Below are 24,276 nucleotides of genomic sequence, written 5' to 3'. Positions count from 1 at the left end.
GGCAATGTTCTGGGATTGCTAAATAAACTTACACACATTGATAAAGTTATTGTGTTGGAGTTGGGAACAGTGGATAGCAGACAGGTACTGGTGTAATATTGTGTGTAAACCAATGGAATGAGTCCACAAGCTGCGAGCATTACTTTCAGCTATAACTATGCCTCACTTGGGTAAGTGTAGTATCACATTAGTGCCCATGCAATACTCTATTATACAATCGCTCGCTCAGTACTAAATTAAATCATGTGCCTGTGCTCGTTGTTAGTCTGCACATTTCCTGTTGTAGGCTTGTAATTAGGGAAGGCACGTATTGCTAGGATATTGCGTTTACAGAAAGCGGATAATGCTGCCTGAATTGTGTCAGCTCATATTGATGCCCTAATGTGTAATGATTTGTGTGACTAGACCACATCTTCTAATTCTGCTGTTAAAAAGGGGGAAAAAAAATTCCTGTATAAACTGAGCGCAAACTTTTGTGCTCAAAATTGTACTGTGCAAAAGGTTTCCTGTGACAATTACAGCTGTTGCATTTAGGGAGAGGCTCATTGACAGCTGTGTGTTATCTACAATTCCTTTCAAACTTGATTGCTTTGGGTTTATTCCGGGAGCATGAAATTAACCCCTATGATTTCAAAAGTTTGGTTTTGAAAATCCTAAGCATGTGGGCTCACTGTTCGAACAGTATGCCTGACACTTCCTCCGAGCTGAGTGAAGGATTTTTGCAGAGCCTTGTATGTTATCATGAAATTAAGATTGAATCAGCATCACAGATTATCGAAGGAACATGAGGAACTAGAGCATTTTTTGTTGGGGCAAAGGGCTTTTTTGACACTCATTGGGAAAGGACTGGCCTTTCAAATGGTGAGTGCAAATTCTTAGCTTGAGGAAAAGCATGGGAAAGAAATTGTAAACAGCAAAAGAATGTAAATAAATAAGTTTAAGAAAAAGATATCTATATTGTGCCTTTCATCATCTCAGAAAATCTAAAAGCATTTTACATCCAATGAAATGCTTTCACATGCTAGGCATTGTTGTACTGTAGGAAATGTGGCAGCCAATGTGTGCATAGGAAGATCCCACAAGCAGCAATGTGATAATGATCAATTAGATCAATTGGTTTTAGTGACATTGGCTGAGGGATGACTGTTGGTCCGAACATCAGGGGAAACTGCCTTGCTCTTCTTCAAAAGTGCTGAAATAATTTGAAAAAACGTTCACATCCACCTGATAGGTCAGTGATGGCCTTTGTTTAACACCTCATCTAAAAGACAACACCTCTCCTGGCACTGCACTGGAATGTCAGCCTTGACTTTTGTGCTTTAGTATCTGAACTGGGACTTGAACCCCTAACCTTTGGGCCTGGGCGCGAGTGTTACCACTAAGGCAATGTCGACACTGCTTTCGCAACAGCAAAAGAAAATGTTTGCCATTCGATTCTCCAGAGCTAATAATCAGTTTTGATTAGATCGATGGATAATCCACAGCTGTCTGGGTGTCTACAAATACTTTCAACATTTTCAACCTTTCTGGCATGAGCTTTCACTCCTACTCACTATCCAGTCACGCCGACTGGAAAAAATCATGTCTGGATATAAATTGAGGACAGGATTGAAGTCAGCTGAAAGGCCTTTCCCTGTCAATTTGTCATTTTGCATTCAGTATTATCTTAGAACCATAGAAATGTTAGGTCACAGAAAGAGGCCATTCAGCCCATTGTCCCTGTGCTGGCAGATAAACTAATCACCATTCAGTCCCTCCTTCCAGCCCTGGTCTATAGCCCTGAAGGTTATTGCATTTCTAGCTACTGACCCAGGTACCTTTCAATTGATTTAAGGGTTTCAGTCTCAATTATCAATTAGGGCAATGAATTCCAGTCACCCACTCTGGTTGAAAAAGTTATTCCTCATGTCCCCCTCTAATCCTTCTGCCAATCATCATAAGTCTATGCTTCCTGATAATTGACCTCTCTGCTGGGGGAAACAAGTCTTTACTGTCTACTCTATCTATAATTTTGTACCTCCCAATCAAGGAAAACAAACCGAGCCTTCCTTTTAGCTGCAATTTTCAAGCCCTAGCAACATTCTTGTAAATCTCTTTTCTAGTCTGTCCAGAGCACTTATGTCCTTCTTGCTATGTAGAATTATGCTAGGGATGCCTACCTTGGCAGCTCCTGGAGGCGTCTATTTGCCTATGGAGTTGTACCAAAGTAAAAATCGGTGGAATCAGGATGGAGGGGAGGAGATCTGAGAGGAGAGGGAAAGAATTGAAAATGGCAGGAGACTAGACAGAGGCAACATTCGAGAAAGGGAAATAATTATAAATTGACAGACAGGGTGAGCATAGGATTTGTCGGGAAGTAAATGAAGATGAGTCAGAGTAATTACCAGGCTCTTTATTCCATCTCAAAGCCAGCGCGTTGTGAGCATTCTAACAAGGCCTGTCACAGGCCTAACTCCAAACTTGACCTTTAACTCCTTACAACATTATTGCTTCGTAGGCAGAAGGGAGAAACTGCTTGATCAGAGCAAAGATCTAAATCAGTACATGAATGTCAAGTGGAAGAAAATCAGTAATTTGATAATTAGAGTTGTGTTGCACAGGACTTTGAAAATCACACTCTAGTGCCCACAAAGAATATGTTTGTAATATTGAATATTCATGTCATTTTTGTGGTTATTTAATTAATTAATGTTGACATATTTTATGCTGAGCTGATAGTTAATGCTCTGATTAGATTTTGAACCTCCAACCTCACCCTTTTCTGCAATAGCTCCCTGTTCATCATAATATTGGTAGGTAGGACAACTTTTAGGTTGGGTTAGGGAGAAAATTCCAGAGCTTATATTCGAGGCAGCTAAAAGCAAGGCCACCAATGATGGAGTGATTAAAATTGGGGATGCACAAGAGGCCTAAATTGGAGGAGAAGAGGGTTCAGGAAAGTTATAGGGCTGGCAGGGGTTTGTAAGGTATCTGAGGATGAGGCAACAGAGAGAATTTTGATCAAAAAAATGAAAATTTTAGGATAGAGGCATTGATAGGCTAGAAACCAATATTGATTAAAAAGCAGAAGGGTGATGCGTCAATGGCATTTGATGTGAGTTAGGACATTGGCAGCAGGGTTATGGATGATCTCAAGTTTATTGAGGGTGAACAATAGGAATGAACAATGGGTGCAGACAGTTACCATTAACAAATAGTGTCACACCAGCACTTAGAGTATCTATCTTGATCTTTAGTCCAGGAATGATAATAATAATATTGGTAATAATAACAATAACCAGGATTTAAATTTCAACCCTGAGCCCTTCCCCACTAGCCTAAAGGTATTGAAGGCTGTAACTGGGGATTTAGCTAGGTGACAGGTTACCACACACCAAGGATTGAATCTATCTATATGTTTGCTACCAATTCCTTTACCTACAAGGACATTTATAAAAGTCCTTATGAAATAATTTTATGAGGACAGCACTTTTCAAAATACAGCAGAGATAATTACATAGTCAAATGGCCACCTGCCACCATGTCAGGCCTGGTTCAGTTTCACTAGGCCTGGGATATGTATCTGACTTACTTCCAGTAACAAAATGACAAGCATTGTACGTGTTCTTATTTTACTTCCAGTACACATACTCTTTGGACCTCATGATAATTGCGAACACAAACTGAGGTCAGAAAGAATACGGACAAATCCTGAGGCAGGTTTCTGGTTACAATGTTGAACAGGGCTACACATGTAATGGGGCTAGTCACTAAATACCAGCACCACAGGCTTAATTTTTTGCAAGTCCTTATTGATAATCTAATGAAATGTGAGGGGAGGTATGGGATTTGAGGCAACAGCTTGAGAGAGCCTTCTTAATCGAAAGTAAAAGGCTTCTTTCACACCGGATGTAATTATAGCCGTACCACCATAAAATGTGGCCCCGCAGGTAAAATAAAAGCGGTAACTGTGACTTAATTTAACCTCCCACCGTGCCCTTTGTAGCCCAACAAATCCATGGCACTTTGCACTGAGTACCAATCTGCCCTGTTTTTTTCACTCTGAAGGCTATCTTGGCTTTTTATTCTCCTGTTTCTGTACCCTGGATTTGAAATTAACCAAGCCACAGAGAGAGAGAGAAAGGGTGAGAAAATAAAATGACCTGGTCAGTGCTGATTATGTGAAATTGACCTGAAACTGACACTGAGGTGGGAAAAGGGATAGCACAGCTGGCAATCCTTCCGAACGGGTTTTTTTCTATATTTGGGAAAATTCGACGCGACAGCAAGTCGCCACACGCCCTCCTCCTGTTTATAAATTCTAGGCAAATTTATTCCAGAGAAAGTATCCATACTCTGTACCTCACGCACCATTACTCAGTTTGAGGGGGTGTGAGTGTAGGTGGGAGGGGGTTGCTTGCGCACGGGTATTTTTAACCGTTTCTTCTACATCAGTTCAAAAGTATTTTGTTGGGCTGTCATGGCCAAAGTGGGCAGCTGCAAAGGCTCGTGCGTTTTCCGAGATGCTCGGTGGGCTTACAGGCTGGTCTCCGGGGCCCTCGGCAGCTCCCCTCTGAATCGGCACTTTCCGAGAGAGATCGCCACATAAGGGCCTGTTTGAGGCACCGTCGCACTGGTTGACAGGGGCTGTCTTTGCCTCTCGACAGATGGTACATCTCTTTATTTCGACAACACACTCATCGCAGGGAGGCCACAGCGGATCAGGCCCCACCGGCCCTGCCAACATTCCTGACGGCAGCAGCAGGTCAGGAGCAGGGATCGGGTGTCCATGCCCTTCATAGCTCTGGGTACTAACTGACGAGCTGTTGACATGCCAGAGCGACAGGCAAAGAGAGGGGCAGTAAAGAGAGAAGGCGTCGGCATGTCAAGAGCGCGGAGTGTGTGCCCGCCTTTCATTTCGCCCTGGCGTGACTCTTGTCGCATTCAGCACATTGCTCGTCTTTCATGGGCTTTCTTGGCGCTGGGACAGGCCCCTCCCCCAAGGCACACATTTGTCTCTCCTTCAGACGCCAGTGTTTATACTGACAGCCTGTGCTGCATGTCCTGAGCAGACTGGCACAGTTGGATGTAAAAGTTTGACAATGGGGGGAATGAAAAGCGAGACCACAACACAAGAAATGGGAATGAAACAGCAACAAGCCCTAATGGAGTTCTCCCCCACCTCCCCCCCCACCAATTCCCCCACCAACAACCCTCTTCTTTGTAATAAGAAGGAACAATCCAGGAACAAGATGAAAAAAGAATCCAAAACTGGGATAGAAAAATGTTGAAAATAAGCAGAAAGACCAACAACTTCTACAAAGACAGGAGGCAAGCTAACTGCCTGGATAATACTCCAGTCAGACACAGTCCATCACCCAGCAATATGACCCTATCTCTTTATTATATAGATGCTGTCAGACTTCCTGTGTATTTGTCAAATGTCCCGTTGTGGGGGATGGTTGGGATGGTGGGGGGAGTGCATAGTCATCGTAGGCTTGTTATATCTTTTCCCACATGAACTTTGGAAACAGTCTCACAGACTTCAGCAATCCTCAGGTTGTGACTGATCTTCTTGCGTGAGCTTAGACTGTGAGTGCTAAGCAACTCTTCAGCTTGAGGGTGCACCATAACCAAGCTCAATCCTGTCTACACCCACACTGCTCCTGACTTGGAACTTACACTGTACTGCAAAGCTCTTTCCATAGCCCTGGGACACTGCCCAACTGAGACGAGTTGACTTTATGATCAGTACGACTCCAGACAGTGCTTTGATTCACTGGGCTATCAAGGGAAAACCTGAGGTGCAGCTTCTCATGTCCAGGTGCATCTTCCCCTTCACAAGTACACAGGAACATGCACCCGTACAAACACAGAAACACATAAGTGCACACACACAATGTATACACAGCGACATACATACCTAAATGTACGCACAAACTCATGCATGCACACACAAATATGTACCTATAAGTACACCGGAACGCACACGTGCACACAAATACACATCCATACATACACAGAAATATACACAAAGACACACCTATGCACAGAAACACACACACGCATTTAGACATACAGATATACCACAAAGTTGCATCCAAATGTACACAGATTTACAAGCGTATTTACAAACAGATATGCACACAAGAACAACAATTTGCACTTATATAAGGCATTTAACCACATCAGACAAAAGACTGATACAAATACATACATGCAAACACACGCATGCATAGCTGTCTTAATACAGACCAGGAATGGGTCGGAATCTCCTTGTCCGTGTGACTCAGTCGCACCCTACATATGACAGACCAGGTCCGTACATCCTTAAATGAATTGCAGATTTGTTTTTGTTTGCACCGAACTTGTCCCTCCGCCCCAATTAGTGAAGTTATTGAAGAAAGCAAATAACATAAAAGAGAGCAAAAGGTGAAAGAAGTTGACACGTGCATTTGATGTGCAGCAACGATCCTGATATGTTGTGCACTGCACTCAGATCGATGGAAATGGAATTGTTCAAATTCTCTCACAAAGTAGACGTTTCCTTTAATTCACTAAAAGAGTTTTAATCAAATTCTGTTTTTCTCTCTCTCACTTTCCCACTTCAGGTTCTTCTTGAAATTCTTTCTGAAATGCAATCAGAACTGTCTGAAGAATGCAGGAAACCCAAGGGACATGCGGAGGTTCCAGGTGAGTATAGTTTTTATCTCTACAGCCTTCTCCTCTGAAAGCTAATTTGTGAACAAATAATGGTTCATTTGTGGAGACTTAGCTCTAAGTGGTAATGGCAAGGGAGGGAGATGTATTCGATGGCTTAGAATGCTTTAAAAAAAAATCTATCCTCACTTGACTCATCCCTCGCAAGGGAGAAGAAAGAAATAAAAAAAAGTCTGTACTGTTTAATGTCCCATCTTGGCAGTGAAAGCTTCTAACTGTTTGATGAGGGGCCTTTGTTGTAGCAAAGGACCTGTGGAAGTGCACATTGCCAAGTTCAAGTGCGGACTGATTCACACTCATTGGTAAGGCATTTAACTCGGCGACATTTGAGAGCCATCTTCCAGCCAACAGGCAGCAAACCCATGTTTCTCATATACTGAGTGAGCATTTAAGGTGCTTCATGTCTACTTCCTCCAGTTCCACTGCAGAAACATGGCAGTAAGATCTGATGTCTGTCTGTGGGGTTAACCACCTTATGCTGAGTCTGAAACATGAAAGACAGAGGACAAAGGAGGTGCTTAGCAATAACTTTTATGTGGCAAGATTATCCAAGGTGGGACTGGATACCTGGTTGGATTTGAGAGGTTAGAGAGGAGGTCATTGACAGTCACATCACAGAAGGAGGTCATGTGCCCATCTTTGCTAGAGCTACCCAAAATTAATCCTGTCACCCTGCACTCTTTGCTTTGACTTCTGACATACGTTCCACTTTTTCATTAAAAGATGCAATGTTCTCTACATCAAACAGGCGCTGTGACAAAAAAAACACAAAGTTGCACCCAAATGTACAGAGATTTACAAGCATATTTACAAATAGATGTGCATGCAAGAACAACAATTTGCACTTATGTGAGCCATTTAATCTTACGTATTCCTCTGACATTCTGTTCAAAGAGATTTTCATATCTTCTTTCCTCACGCACTTAGTGACCATTTTAAGTTGGTGCTCACTCATCAATGAACTTCCCCCATACCCCGAAGCCCAATCCAACACCCAGTTTGTGGACCCTATTTTGGACTCCCTTCCAAGTGAAACCATCTTCTCCATTTTGATCTTAGGAATTAAAGCTAAATGCAAGTTGAAACCTGGGTTCAACTTCTGACTTGGATTGCTGCCTGTGCGGAGTCTGCACGTTCTCATAAGAACATAAGAACATAAGAAATAGGAGCAGGAGTAGGCCATCTAGCCCTTCGAGCCTGCCCCGCCATTCAATAAGATCATGGCTGATCTGTCGTGGCTCAGTTCCACATTCCCGCCCTCTCCCCATAACCCTTAATCCCCTCACTTATCAAAAACCCATCAACCCGCGTCTTAAAAATATTTAGCGAGGCAGCCTCCACCACTTCAACGGGCAGAGAATTCCAGAGATTCACCACCCTTTGAGTGAAGAAGTTCCTCCTCAACTCCGTTCTAAACCGCACCCCCCTTTATCTTGAGGCTGTGCCCCCGAGTCCTACTGTCCTTTCTGAGCGGGAAGAGTCTCTCCACCTCTACCCTATCCATCCCATTCATCATCTTATATGTCTCAATGAGATCTCCCCTCATTCTTATAAACTCTAACGAGTACAAACCTAGTTTATTCAGCCTCTCCTCATAGCTCAACCCCCTCAACTCCGCCATCAGCCTAGTAAACTTCCTCTGCACTCCCTCCAAGGCCAAACTATCCTTGCGTAAGTGAGGCGCCCAAAACTGCACACAGTACTCCAGCTGCGGCCTCACCAGTGCCCTATACAGCTGCAGCAAGACCTCCCTACTTTTATATTCAATCCCCCTCGCTATGAACTCACCATGTCTGTGTGAGTTTCTTCTGGGTGCTCCAGTTTCCTCCTGCAGCCTAAAAGACATACTGGTTAGGTGCATTGGCCATGCTAAATTCTCCCTCAGTGTACCTGAATAGGCGCCGGAGTGTGGATTTTCACAGTACCTTCATTGCAATGTTAATGTAAGCCTACTTGGACAAATAAATACACTTTATAGCTACTCTGTTGAACCCCTTCAGAATTTTAAAGAATTCCATTGGCCAGTTTTTTCCCTCAGTCCTGGTAATGGGACTTACGAATTGTTTGTGTTGAGAGGTTCATTTACGACGTGGGGCATCTAGGAATGGATGCTCCTCAGATCTGTTGATATCATCACTCAGTGTGAGCTCTGCAGTTTAGGCTCCAACAAATAGTGGCAAGAAACTAAACACAGGAACTCCAGCATTTCCCCAGGTACCAACCTGCCTGCAGACAGGCTGCATGCAGGGAGTTAAAACCTGCACTTGTAACTCTTAATACGTCTCGCAAATTTGCAGCCTGTTTGTGCAGAGGAGTCTCAAGTGAAGACTGTCCAGATGGACCGAGACTTTTCCCGCCCCTGGCGTAATGTAATTCTTGTGCAACGATGTTGAGCAATTCCTGACAGTGGCTCAGCCACTGATATGGAGGTTGAACTGGAGAACTGACCCTTGCAAGAGACACTGAATCATTGAAACTGCTCTTCCGCAGTATTGGACAGCTAACATCAGGCGAGTGGATCCTGACCAGTCCTTCCCCTCAGTAAGTAACTACTCATATTTCCCACATTGGCAATCAGATCAATACAAAACCTTCCTGAGCCCTGCTTCAATCAATAGCAGAAGGTTCCTTGTTGGACAGTCATTATTTGGTATTCTTAAGCACCAATTTCTGATCCCCTCTGACGGGTCAGTGAATGAATGCTTCCTAGGACACTGAGTGCAGACAGGCCGCAAGGCTGAGAGCACTAATTTGTGCTGAGTTGGCTGCTCTCAGATTAGGTGGAAATAGGGCTGCTGCACAAAGAGGCAAAGAAACGATAGGGGAATTGATTGAAAGTCATATCGGGATAAAGATTGCTTTCCTGTGGGCTGCTCCCTTTTGGGTCTCAAACTAAGGGGAAAAAAAATGAAGAATTGAAAATGCACCAAGTGAGCCTTACTCAGAATGAAACTTGGTAAGTCAGTGACTGCCCTCAAGTAGTTAGGAGAAGAAAGTCACTTGTAAAGACACATTAGGTCTTTTGTTGCTCTGGAGCCTGTAACATCTTAGGAAGAAGAGATACTTGTCCTGTCAAATACTCTGCTGAGCGGACATGGTAAGTGTCCACCAGAGAGTCCACTGGGCAATCTGTATGATGATTCATGTAATAAACATTCCCATCATTCAGGCTAATTTTCATATGGTAATTGCTCTTCATGTTATCTTGCTTCTGCATTCAGCACTTCTCATGTCTGATTGGTTGAATCCAGGAAAGGTGGCTGATCTGTTGACTCTTAGAAGCGCTCCTGTCAAATTGGCACGAGCCTATACTAGCTGAGCCTTCAAGTATGTGATCAGTGATTGATTAATTACTTGTACAGTGTCAGTTAGTGTGACCTTAGCATTTGGCAAAAAAAAGGACTCACTTATACAAGTGGAAAAACAATGAAAAAAAAATATTCGGACTTTACTGAAGTGTTTAGATAAGTTGGAGTGGTCTGTCAGCTTTGACAAACTTAAAAATATTAACAATATACCATCAGATCTCAGTAACATAAACTGTTTTGTTGTCCCAGTTAATGTGCCTCTTAAGCATCTACTAGTGGGGAACAAGTAGTCCACTAACAAGGCATGTGTGCTATCTTTTTGTGAATGTGAACAGCATTTGATGACTATTGAAAGGAAGATCCATCTTTGTCTGCAAGGTTTTATGAGCAGTCTCTCAAGCTTGTTCTGCCACTTCATGGTTGATCAGATTGTAACCTCAACCCCACATTATTGCCTAGCCTTGATAACCTTTCCACCCTCTTGCTTTTCAAGAATCTATCTAGATCTACCTTAAAAATATTCATAGACCATGCCTTTTGAGGGATCGAGTTCCAAAGAACTTCTGCGAGAAAACATTTCTCCTCGTCTCTGTCTTAAAAGGGCGGCCCCTTATTTTTAAACTGTGACCCCTAGTTTTTGACTCTCTCGCAAGAAGAAACATTTTTTCAACATCCACCCTCTCAAGACCCCTCAGGATCTTATATGTTTCAATAAAATAATCTACTGAAGGCCCATTCCAAAAGAAACCAAGCCTCACTCTGTGAAATAGATTGATATGAAATGGTCCTTTTGGATGTCTGAATTTGATTGAAATATCATTTAATAATCTTCCTTTCTCTCCGGAAGGCCCTGATTCATACTGGGGTGCAGTGCCTCATGTATTGACCAACCACCATTAGTATGTATATGGTCATCCTTCATGTACTTTCTTGACAACGAGTCTGTTAATAATAGGAAACCTGTCTTGCTCTCCTATGACATAGATACGCATAAACACACACAAACATACATTCACACACAAATAAAATAGACAACCCACGCATACACACATGAACTCTCTCTCAATGGTTTGCATTTATACAGTCCCTTTGGAAGAGTAAACTGTCTAAGGCTCTTTGCAGGAGCATTATCATAGAGGAACAGCATTGGATTCATTGTGAGGAAGGGGTATGGACACAGTAATTATGATAGGGGTTTTACAACAATAGTAGGATGTCCTAAAGTTTTTCCCAGAAACATTATTCCAAACAAATTTTATTTGATAATTTGATTTCCCCTCCTTAGTCCTTATAGTCCTCTGGATCAGCCAGTGCACTGTTCTCTGCCCACTATTTAGTGCACCAGGACTTGATGTAATAAGCTTTTGAGGGATTGTAGCATGACATCACTACGCAGCAAGTGGGTAATGCAATCATGTTTTAGTTACATTTTTGCTTTCAATGGAGCACACACACATAGCTCTGTAGCTCTGATGTTTCCAAGCTTTACAGCTCTGTATAATGGTTCTAGGACCATTATACCTGGAATAAGCGGGTTGTCTTATGAGGATAGGTTGGACAAGTTGGGCTTGTTTCCACTGGAGTTTAGAAGAGTGAGTTTATTGAAGTAGAAGAGATCCTGAATGGTCTTGACAAGATGGGCATTGAAAGGATGCTTCTTCTTGTGGGTGAATCCAGAACTAGGGGGCATTGTTTTAAGATCAGGGTTACCTTTATGGGACAGAGATGAGAAGAAATGTTTTCCTTGAGGGTTGTGTGACATTGGAACTCTGCCTCTGGTGGAAGTGAAGTCACTGAATACTTTTACGGCAGAGATAGATAGATTCTGTTCGGCAAGGGAATCAAAAGTTACCGGGGATCGATGGGAATGTGGAACCCGAAACACAAAATATCGGCCAGGATCTTATTGAATAGCTGGAACAGACTTGAGGGGCCAAATGGCCTACATCTGCTCCTATTTTATATGATTGTATACGCCCTTGTGCCCAGTCTCAATAAATGAATCCACAATGTCTTTATTTCTGCACCACCCCCCACCCAAAACAAAAATTAAACTAAAACTGGATCGCGCAACATCTTCCATTTCTAGCAATGTCATGCTGCAATTCCTTAAAAGTATATTATAACAAATGCCATCTTTGCCACACAGCTTTTTTTTTGGCTTCAAAGGAGCATCATTTCTTGACAATTTGGTTTGCCAGACTTGAAGTGGCAGTACGATGATTAAGTCACGGCAGTGTCAATTGTGAAGGCACCAATAACTCACCATTCACTGTTACAAGACTGTCCAAGGTTATTGGTGGGGAGCATGTCCAGTGGGTGTTAAGGCCACCATCATGAACGATGAGCTTATTGGATGTCAGAGCAGGCTCAAGGGACTGTGTGGCTTAAGCCTCCTCATTGGTATGTTTGTATGTATATGTCCAATTGTATAATTGCTTAATAACTTATAAAGCTGCTTGCATTGGCGTTTATATTCCCAGAGAAGGGCTTACCATTCTACTGCCCTGCCTCTAACCTATGTGCTTAACTCAAGATCAACTAGACTGGATTGAATTGGATTTCTGACTAAGCCAAGCCATTCCTGATCAATTCCAAACCTAGTAAGAAGTCTCACATCACCAGGTTAGAGTACAACCAGTTTATTTGATAGTAAACCCACAAGCTTTCAGGGTTTGCCCCTTCGTCAGGTGAGTGGAGAGTTCTGGTCTCAGACAGAGCAGATAACAACACACACAGTTTACAGAATACTGATTAGAATGCTTTACAGCTAACTTGCTATTCAAGTCTTAAAGATGCAGACAATGTGAGTGGAGAGAGCGTTAGGTTAAAGAGATGTGTATTGTCTCCAGATAGTACAGTAAGTGAGGTTTTGCAAACCCAGGCAAGTCATGGAGGTCACAGATAGTGCAACATGAACCCAAGATCCCAGTTGAGACCGTCCTCATGTGTGCGGAACTTGGCAATCAGTCTCTACTCAGCAACTCTGCGCTGTCATGTGTCGTGAAGGCCGCCTTAGAGAACGCTTACTCGAAGATCAGAGGCTGAATGCCTGTGACCGCTGAAGTGTTCGCCAACAGGAAGGGACAGTCTTGCCTGGTGATTGTCGAGCGATGTTCATTCATCCGTTGTCGTAGCATATGCATGGTCTCCCCAATGTACCATGCCTTGGGACATCCTTTCCTGCAGCGTATTATTAGACAACATTGGCCGAGTTGTATGAGTATGTGCCGTGTATCTGGTGGATGGTGTTCTCACGTGAGATGATGTCATCTGTGTCGATGATCCGGCATGTCTTGCAGAGGTTGCTGTGGCAGGGTTGTGTGGTGTCGTGGTCACTGTTCTCCTGAAGGCTGGGTAGTTTGCTGTGGACAATGGTCTGTTTGAGGTTGTGCGGTTGTTTGAAGGCAAGAAGTGGGGGTGTGGGGATGGCCCTGGCGAAATGTTCGTCTTCACCAATGACATGTTGAAGACTCTGGAGAAGATGTCGTAGCTTCTCCGCTCCGGGGAAGTACTGGACGACGAAGGGTACTCTGTACACTGTGTCCTGTGTTTGTTTTCTGAGGAGGCTGGTGCGGTTTCTCGCTGTGGTGCGTTGGAACTGTCGATCGATGAGTTGAACGCCATATCCTGTTCTTAAGAGGGCATCTTTCAGCGTCTGGAGGTGTCTGTCACGATGCTCCTCATCTGAGTAGATCCTGTGTTTACGGAGGGCTTGTCTGTAGGGGATGGCTTCTTTAACGTGTTTAGGGTGGAAGCTGGAGAAGTGCAGCATTGTGAGGTTGTCTGTGGGCTTGTGGTGCTGAGGTGACCGTCCTTGATGGGGATGCGTGTATCCAAGAATAGTCCATGGTGAGTCTGACGGTGAGATGGAACTTGTTGATGTCATCATATAGTTGTTTCAGTGATTATTCACCATGAGTCCAAAGGAAAAAAATGCCATCGATGTATCTAGCGTATAGCATCAATTGAAGGTCCTGTGCGGTGAAGAAGTCTTGTTCAAGCCTGTGCATGAAGATGTTGGCATTTTGAGGTGCGAATTTGGTCCCCAAGGCTGTTGGATGAAGAACTGTTTGTTGAAGGTGAAGACATTGTGGCCCAGGATGAAGACGATGAGTTGTAAAACTGCCAGTAGAACTCACCACTCACCTGACGAAGGGGCAAACCCCAAAAGCTTGTGAGATTACTATCAAATAAACTGGTTGGACTCTAACCTGGTGTAGTGAGACTTCTTACTGTGTTTACCCCAGTCCAACGCCAGCATCTCCACATCAATTCCAAACCTGGCAGCCTTTCAAGGTTGTAATCAGCATGCAGTTAGAGTCAGCTGATTAATTGTACCATGGAACAGAAGAACAAGAGCAGTCCCTTCAGTCCCTCCAGACTGTTCTGTCATTCACTCATGGGGGATTTTGATTTAACTCTACCTTGGTTCTCCAACACTCATATCTCCAACACTCATATCAGTGCCTAACAACAATCTGTCAATTTCAGTTTTGAAAATCTTGATCGACCCTGAGCCTCCATTTTTGAGGGTAGGTTAAAAATGTGCATCAGAGCAGTTCAAGTGAGGATAATCACCACCAAAAACACACACTACTCCACTGAGTTCGCTGCAGTGAGTTGAGTTACAAAAGAAAGTTCCATCTGACTCCAAGCTATTGTTTAATTTAAAGGAAAATGGTAGAAAAACCCACCAGACCTGGCAGCCTCTGAGAGAGAAACATTTTCAATCCAATATAACTCATTTTTGAAATTCTTGTGGAATTTGTTGATCCTTGTGAGCTAGGGTGCCGGTGGGGAAAGGTACCAGGGTGGCAGCGGGGAAAGGTGCCAGGGTGGCCGTGGGGAAAGGTGTCAGGTTGGCGGTGTGGAAAGGTGCCATGGTGGCGGTAGGGAAAGGGGGGCGTGAAATTTTACTCATAACTGGAGCTTGGGTTTGAGACAACAATTACATGGTGGATGCTGAATGGATGTTTCCTCTTACAGGAGAGACCATCAATGACGATGGTTGACATCGTGTAACTTTAGTAACAAAATGCTCCATAAGGCAATCCTTCTTTTGGATCTATTTTCTGTTTTTGCTCCTGCGGGGGGGCAAGCACTCCTCATGTTCTGTCAATCTAAGGCTCTGACTCTTCCTCCAGTGCATTGGGCAAATGCCCATCCCTCTTGGATCAGCCTAGATGGCAGGCTAGCTGACCACTCGGGGCATCCCATCCAAGCCCGATTTCCATTGTTTACCCACTATCTGTGACGGATGATTGGGGTGGGAATCCCTGATAAGCTTAGGAACATGGGAATTCAGTCCTACGAGCCTGTTCTGGTCTTTGAATTTAAATGGTGGCCGATTGCACTTCATCTCCATCTTAGGTCTATAACTGTTAATAACTCCATCTAATGAAAATCTACCAACCTCAAGTTTGACATTTTTAACTGACCCCCCCCCCAGCCTCAGCAGAGATTTAAATGAAGAAGACTTCCTTGATATCACTCCAGGGTGATACACTTGACCACTCCGACTGGATCAGCCTGAGTCTCTGTTTCCCTTAACCAGAGTCACATCCCAGTAGCAAAGATTGGAGACCATAAGACATAGGAGCCTAAGTAGGCTATTTGGCCCATAGGGTTTGCGCCACCATTCAATGAGATCATGACTGATCTGATATAATCCTCAACACCACTTTCCCACCTTATCCCTATTGATCCCCTTATTGATTAAAAATCTCTCCATCTCAGCCATGAACATACTTAATGTTCTTCCCGCGTCTGCAAGGGTTTCCTTCGGGTGCCCCAGTTTCCTCCCACGGTCCAAAAGGTTTGGTTGATTGGACATGCTAAATTGCCCCTTAGCATCAAGGGGAGTAGCAGGGTAAATATATGGGGTTATAGGGATAGGGTTTGGGTGGGACTGTTTTGGTGCAGGCTCAATGGGCCCAGCAGCCTTCTGCACTGTAGGGATTCTATGGTTAATGACTCAGTCTCTATAGCTCTCTGCAGTAAAGAATTCCACAGATATACTATCCTCTGAGAAGGCAAAAACTTAGTAATTTTTCACCTGACCTAATGTACCTTTATTCCTGAGTGATTGGGAACATGAAAACAAATTCTGTTCAGTAAAGAGGCTCCTGGGTGAAAGTAAAGAATGGTTCCAAGTAGCAACAGGGGTTTGTAAAGTTTTAATATTTATTTATTAGTGTCATAAGTAGGCTTACATTAACACTGCAATGAAGTTACTGTGAAAATCCTCTAGTTGTCACACTCCAGTGCCTATTTTGATGCACTGAGGGAGAATTTAGCATGGGAATTCCGCACAGTGACCCAAGCTGGGAGTCAAATCCAGATCCTGGCGCTGAGTGGCAGCAGTACAAACCAACGTGCCATTGGCTTGGGTCACTCGCTGTGCGAAGTCTGCACATTCTCCCCTTGCCCACGTGGGTTTCCTCCGTGTGCTCCAGTTTCCTCCCAAAAGATGTGCTGGTTAGGTGCATTGGCTGTGCTAAACTCTCCCTCAGTGTTCCTGAAGAAGCGCTGGAGTGTGGCAACTAGGGGATTTTCACATTAACTTCATTGTAGTGTTAATGTAAGCCTACTTGCGACACTAATAAATAAACTTTAAACCGAATCTTAGGCACTGACTTAGGCACCTCATTTCCCCTTCCTCTTTGTGCCTCTCCTGCCACCCCAGCCCCTCTCGCAGAAAGAATGCTGAGCTGTGCCATCCAGGCACAAGTTCTCAGAGATGGTTATTGACCTGGAATTCGCTGGCTCCTGAGTTTGGGCACTGTTCCTGCAAACATTGAGAGAAGGCTGCAATTCACTGCCATAAATGTTGTGAAGTGTCCTCACTCAGCCAATCTCGCAGAGCAGCTTGTCTCCACTGAGACAACGGAGGAGTGCTTTGCTGATCATTGTCATGCCGTCCCTGCTCCTCATGTGACTAAAAGCCTTTGCAAAGCGCGATGCAATTAAAACAAGAGCCTCTGCAAGTGACTTGGGGATTCCAGACAAAATAAGTTGGGCAAAGCTCTGTAAATGGCCCCGGTGAGTCATTTATTGTGAGAGCAAATCTATTAGCACTTTGCTTTTTTTTGTCTTTCATTTCTCAAGTGAGGCGATTTTAATTAAATTAATCTGACTGTCAATCTATCAGTGATCAATCACCAGTGCCGAGGCCCTTTCAGCGGCAGGCAGTAAAGGGCTGACAGGGTCTGATAATGAAAAAAGGAATATACTTGTGAATCGAGTCAATTAGCCTGCATAATGGGTGGATTAAACAGCACCTAGTTTATTGCACTCTCAGATGTCAGCTCCTGAGTTGGGAGATTTGCCAGCAATTAACTTGGCTGTTATGATATTTGTTTATGGGAAGGTTGCACACAGAAACATGCCTCAGAGGATTTCTTCTTTAATGCTGTCACAATGCATTAAAAAATATTCACTGGGAACACTTCTGTTTATATGGGAATATCAATTTGAGCATCAGCGTCAAATTCTGAATGACCCTGCCACCATAAGGCCACATCAGAAGCACGAGTCTCTTTTAGTGTGTGTGCATCTGGAGGGCTATCCAAAGCCCCTCAGTGCCGAGAAGGTGAGTTAATGCCAGCAGTTGCTGTCATCTGCAATTGCGCTGTCAGAGAGACTGGTGGGAGCAGATTCAATTGTAACTTGCAACCCAGGGGTGGAGTGGAGGTTGGAATATGTGTTTGAGAGGAGAAAGAGAATGCAGTCTGGGTGGGCGCAGTGGGATGAATGGAGAACCTTTGAAGCATGATAGATCGAAAGGTCTCCTTTTGCACTGTCTGATTCTGAGGTTGGGAGAGCTGGGTACTGAGCCCTCTTTCACACATTTTTAATCATTTCTGTATTATCCCACTCATCGTGCCTTTAGGAGTATAATAGGAGATAGCTCATTTTGTTGTATGTATTTTCAGTCACCCATACCTGCCACAGGCTGATTTTACCACCTACCATAGCAGGATTTGAGTTAAGGAGCCCAGAGCATTGCTCTAGGTTTGTGGTTTGCTAGTTCAGAGACCTAGGCCAGTAGAGGAACCCCAAATTAGAAGAAAGGACTTCTTATTCTTAGCAATCTGGTAGCATTTGAATGGAGATTTATTTCCAAATTCAAAGTTAACCATCTACCATGGTGAGCTTTGAACCTGGAACTTCAGACCATTGCTCTAGATTTGTGGTTTACCAGTTCAGTGACCTACACCTTGAGGCTACAAACTCAAAAACATTAGGAAATGTTTGATGGAGAAAGGAGCAGCTGACTTGCAAAGAGTAAGTTCTAACCACAATATGAAAATGGGGGAGAGGATAGGCTGGATTCTTTTTGGACCGTATCATGAAACTCCTTCTGCCCACCTGAGGGAGGTGGCAGAGGTTGAGTTTAAAGTCTCACCCAAAAGGGAGTACTAGCAAAAGTGCAGCACTCCTTTCACACTGAAGTGAAATAATAATTGTGAATGGGCTGACATGGCCAGCAGCTGAAGGAAGAAATTTGACCACGTTTGTGGCTTTTACCACACCAATGTTCAACATTAGGATGAATGAGGGAGGCATCCATCCAGTGCTCACAGGGAAATAACACAAATGATATTCTGCAATGTTTTTCTGCCATTTTGCAAAGCATTTGAATGCACCTGCCCAAACCTGGATTGATAAATTCTCTCTGGAGAAGTTTCTGCAAATATCAGGATCAAGTGGTGAGCTGACAGAATAGCTCCTGAGGAATCTCATGCCACGTTCTAACTCCTGAACATAATGCCCAACAGAAAATGCAGACCAAGCACCTCTACAGCAATGCTCTGTACACCAGGGAAAGAAATCATTCTAGAAGTTCAAAGGAAGGAGTCTGATTGCCAGAACTGATGATAAAGCATGGTGCTAATGGTCGGCAATGAGCGACAGAACAGAGTCAGTGAGAGGCAGTTACACCATCAGGACTGCTTGGAAAGAAAATAAGCTCATAACAATTATCTCCTTCATGCAGGGAGATTACAGCAAAAGAGTGCTTTTTAACAGGGAAAGATAATGAAGAGTGCTTGCAGACTTCATCAGGAACACAACAGGTTATTTATTTAACAAGAAAAGACTGGGCAGAGGCTTGCAACACCCTTGCTGCCTTGGAGCAGCTTCTTGGATTCCACAGTCCCTACATAGATTTAGAATGTCTTCTGCCCAAGAAGGGATTCCACTCCTTGGGGTGATAACAAACTCTCAGTCCCAATTGGGTCCCTCAAGCCAGGTGACACTCTTCTGCTGTGTCACCCATAAAGGGCTGTATTTTAAACAGATAATCACCAGCAGGATGTATTTTACACAGAGAGTCACCAGCAGGATGTATTTTACACAGAGAATAACCAGCAGGATGTATTTTAAACAGAGAATCACCAGCAGGATGTATTTTAAACAGAGAATCACCAGCAGGATGTATTTTAAACAGAGAATCACCAGCAGGATGTATTTTAAACAGAGAATTGCCAGCAGGATTTTACACAGAGAATCACTAGCAGGATGAATTTTACACAGAGAATAACCAGCAAGATGTATTTTACACAGAGAATCACCAGCAAGATGTATTTTACACAGAGAATAACCAGCAGGGTGTATTTTATCCAGAGAATCACCAGTAGGATGTATTTTAGACAGAAAATCACCAACAGGCTGTATTTTACATAGATAATCACCGGCAGGATATATTTTACACAGATAATCACCGGCAGGATGTATTTTATAGAGAGAATCTTGAGCAGGGTGTATATTATCCAAAGGACCACCAGCAGCATGTGTTTTACACAGAGAATCAGCAGCAGGATGTATTTTACACAGAGAGTCACCAGCGGGGTGTATTTTACACGGTGAATCACTAGCAGAATGTATTTTGAACAGAGAATCACCAGGATGATGTATTTTAAACACAGAATCACCAGCTGGATGTATTTTTGGGCCTCCCACCATCTGGAAGTGTCAATGGGCTCCAACTGCAGCCACCTCACCCCTCCCCCCCACCCCCAGCCCCCCTCCCCACACACACACTCCCCCTCACCCACCTCCACCCCAGCCCAGTTTAAGTAGAGTGGGAGCGAAATCTGCAGTGCTGGTCTTGATGACTACATGTAAATGTAGTCAAATCTATGCCAATCAGCTTTGTTGCCTTTCTGCATGACGCCTTTCTTGCCAGGAAAACAGGGCCAGATTGGATTTTTGGCCTCGCACAACATCTTCCCGGTTCGCCATGCCAATCAACTGGAGAGTCGATTTGGTAAGATCGCACCCACTATTTGGGAAAATTCCACCCACAGTGTTCAGAACTTTTGACGCTTTGAAGCTGTGTTGATCAGACTCGCTAGGAAGAAAATAAACGGCTTAACCTCAGAAATGTGATACTCCTTGTGTAGGAGAGGACTGTTTCAGCTAACGTGCAAAATATTTGATTTTCACATTGTAATTGTATTCTGCTGATAGATTGATGGATCAAAGAACAAAGAACAACACAGCACAGGAAACAGGCCCTTCGGCCCCACGAGCCCGCACCGCCATTTTAACAATGTGCTTTTCCTCCTCCACCCTTGACCCATGTCTATGCTTATGGTGCCCCCAATATCCGGATAATTTCTGTTCCGATTGAACAGACGGAAGTCCCACTTCATGCTGGTATAAATAGGTGTTTGGCTGATTGAGGATCACAGGGAGTTTATGTCTGACCATTGTCCCATTCAACGTGCTGCTTCTTCTCAATCAGTTTTCTTAACTATGTGCCTGATGCACTTTGACCTCTGCTGCTGTGAACCAGAACACATGGTTCTATTGGTCAAGTCATGTACAAAGCATATATGTGTTTGCAACTAAATTGGTGAGCATTGCTAAATACACACAGGGCTGTGCAGCTTTAACTGCATTGCGTGGCCTGTGTAGTTACATCCTGTTCTGCCTCATTGAAGATCACTCTGATTTTTTTGGGCCACAAGTCGAATCAGGGATTCCAGATGTCCTTGAAAATCACTAATTGTGTTGCATCCTGAACCCGCTGGAACTTGGCTGTGTTATAAGATATACAGTGTAAGAAACTACTTTTCCTCCTCTTGATTTGGCTCAACCCCAATGTCTACATGCAAATCTTTCTCACAGACGAACAGCAGAAAACCATCCAGCAGATAAACAAATGATGCAGCCACCATCCCACTGTTGTTTTGTGGGATCCGGTTGTGTGTAAATTGGCTGCAATGTTTCTCACATTGCAATAGTGACCCCACTTCAAAAAAAATTAGTTCATTGGTTGTACATATGAATATCCAAGTTAGAAGCAGGAGTCTGCCATTCAATAAGATCATTGCTGATCTGAGCCGGAATTCTCCGACCTCGCCTGTGGCTGGGATTCTCCAGTCCCTCTGCTGTGAATGGAGATTTGGCTGAACACCAGATTCTCCGTACTTGCTGGCAGCAGGAGTGGGGCATGTGAGACCAGAGAATTCTGGCCCTGATTAGAACTGGAGTGCCACATTCTTGCCTATGCCTGATAACCTTTCTCCTGCTTGTTAATCTATCTCATTCAGCCTTAAAAACAAAGACTCTGTTTCCACTGTCTTTGGAGGAGAGTCACAGAGACTCATGACCCTCTAGACGAAACAAGTTTTGCTCATCTGAGTTTTCAATGAGCAACCCCTTATTTTTAAACAGTGACTCCCCCAGTCCTAAATTCTCTGACAAGAGGAAACATCTTGTCCTCATTCACCCTGTGAATCCAAGATCCCACAGAATCTTAAAGTTTTCAACCAAGCTGCCTCTCACTCTTCTAAACTCTAGTGTATACAAACCTAATCTCTCCAACCTTTCCTTATAAGACAACCTGCTCTTGTGATTTTTACGACAGGCGGATTTCCGGCAAGGTCAGCCTCTCACCAAAAATGGCCGAGAGGTTGAATAATTTATTTAAGTGCTTATTTGCATCTGCTTAGCAAACCTGGTACTGAATCATCTGGGCTCGCTTGCTTTTATGGCCTCGCCAGGAAAGGTTCTCCCCAGTGAAGAAAGTATCTGCTTCCCACGAGCCTGGAACAGTTGTGTTGGCCTTGCCAGTGGAACCGAAGGCTATTGAGGCCCCCCGGGAGGTAGAATACAAGGCAGGGGGGTCACCCTCTATTCAAAGAAATTCTTCCAGATTTGTCCTAAAATTCCCCTCAGGAGCTTGCACTTTTGCTCTGCCATTTCTGAAAGTACTGCCCAGGTTTACTCTCTCTGTCCCAATAAATGCCTGGGTGGGGTCTGAAGGGGGCGACCTGATAGTTGTGGGAGGTGCTGATGGCGGGAGGCTGCAGATCCGATCAGATCAGGGGGAGGGAGGCATGATCTGTCTGGGGGATAGCAGAAGCCAGATGTCCATGCATCGCCTGCAGCAACAGCTAGAAACTGTCTGTATCATTTACATGCCCAAAAAACAGATAGGAATTGTCTCATTTTCACATAGCTGGACATTTAGAATCATTCTCATAAAATTCCAGTTTTTTTTTGGTAAACTTTCTCTGAGCTGCTTCGAATGCTTCCTTAAATAAGGTGACCAATGTATATGGTACATTCTGTATAATTGAATCATAACCTCTCTACTTTTGTAATCAATTCTCCTTGCAATAAATGATAACATTCTACTAGCGTTGCTAATTACTTGCTGTACCTGCATATTATCCTTTTGTGATTCATGCACCAGGACACCCAGATTCCTCTGCACCTCAGAGCTCTGCAGCCTCTCACCATTTAGATAATAAGCTTCTTTTTTGTCCTGCCAAAATGGACAACTTCACATTCCACCCCTCACCAATATACTCCATTTGCAAGATCTTTGCCCGCTCTCTTAACCTATCTATACCTTTTTGTAGCCTCTTTATGTCCTCTTCACATCTTAATTTCCTACTGATCATTATGTATTCAGCAATTTTGGCAACCAGCTTAACAACACCTGACAACATTTCAGTTTCACCAGAAATGGGTAGACCATTACTGGGCCATGTGCCCACAGGATAGGTTCTGGTGAAGAAGGTCTTTTCACCTCAGGTTTTCTGAATACTGACCCTATGACATTCCCATTTCAGCATTGATTTGCTTCTTCAAATAATGGAATGTCCAGGTTTCAACTACCCTTTCTGGAAAATTTTTCAAGCTACTGATCAACGTCTGTGCAAAGAAATTATTCCAGATTTATCCTATCCTTCCTCTCATAAGCTTACTACACTCCTGAATTTCTGAAAATATTGCCCTGGATTTACTCTGTCCCGATAACGTATCTTACTGCGATTTCCTTCTCTCTGGTGCTGTTTTCTTAGTTCATTTATATCTCTGAATTTGTTTGTTTATTTTTCCCTTCTTTAAAACAATATGATTGAGCAGTTCTAGGGTTGGCTCTGGAATGCCCTTCAGTACTGGTTAGTCTCTGAAATGGTGGAGCATCTCTCTAATGCCCTTTCACTTTCTCCCTCCATAGGTCGTTGTCTCCACGACGGTGAATGTGGATGGCCATGTGCTGGCCATTTCCGACAATATGTTCGTCCACAACAACTCCAAACACGGTCGGAGGGCTCGAAGGCTCGATCCCTCTGAAGGTACGCCCTCTTATCTGGAACATGGTAGGCATATCATTTTCATTGGTTAACGCTAAACCCCCACCCCCGATTCCAGCATCTAATTTGTAAATGCTTGTGCAGTTCTGTGTTTGAGTGTTCCAGCTGCGACATCTCTAGTACTTTTTGTTTCCTGGAATAGTAGTTAAGGTAACAGCCAGTCGCTAGGCAGAATTATCGAGACTATAAAACACAGAAACAGACCATTTATTCAAAATCGTCTATAACCGCACTCATGCCCTACGCATATTTTCCTCCCAAGTTCACCTAACCCTGTCAACATATCCTTGTGTTCCTTTCTTCCTCTTTCCACTTCTTCAGTTCTTTGCCCAAAGGCAGATCCTTGGCGATTATCCACAATCAACGGATAATATCCTGTGATTTTCTATTGCTGAAGGTGGGAAGAGAAGGCAGGCCCCGAGACTACCTCAGCCGGAATGGGAATCACACTTCCTGAGATTGGTGTTAATCTGATCCTCACCCGAGCCATCTAGCCCAACCTCCACTCCCAAGTTACTGATAAACTTTCCCTTAAACACGTCTGTGCTACTTTCCTCAGACTACCCCTTGTAATCGGGAGCTCCACGTTAAAACCACTCTTTGGGCAAGGATGTTACTCCTGTCTTTCCCTATTGGATTTCTGACTATAA

General features: G+C 43.8%; 1 protein-coding gene across 3 annotated transcripts in view; it reads left to right on the top strand.

The window, feature by feature from the left end:
- The window catches only part of ebf1a (EBF transcription factor 1a), a 424,634-nt gene that overhangs the window by 213,694 nt on the left and 186,664 nt on the right, over positions 1–24,276 (top strand). For 2 of the 3 annotated variants that reach the window (XM_080201777.1, XM_080201775.1), the window contains exons 7-8: positions 6,591–6,672; positions 23,491–23,632. In XM_080201777.1, coding sequence (XP_080057903.1) covers positions 6,591–6,672; positions 23,491–23,632 — 224 coding nt within the window. The remainder of the gene's footprint in view (positions 1–6,590; positions 6,673–23,490; positions 23,633–24,276) is intronic. The other variant, XM_080201776.1, reaches the window with a different exon arrangement.

Source organism: Carcharhinus amblyrhynchos, chromosome 13 (assembly GCF_965287045.1).
Source record: "Carcharhinus amblyrhynchos chromosome 13, sCarAmb.v2.hapA, whole genome shotgun sequence".
In the NCBI taxonomy this organism is placed as follows: Eukaryota; Metazoa; Chordata; class Chondrichthyes; order Carcharhiniformes; family Carcharhinidae; genus Carcharhinus; species Carcharhinus amblyrhynchos.
The sequence above is the reverse complement of the archived record's forward strand: the minus strand, read 5'-3'. Positions and strand labels throughout refer to the sequence as shown.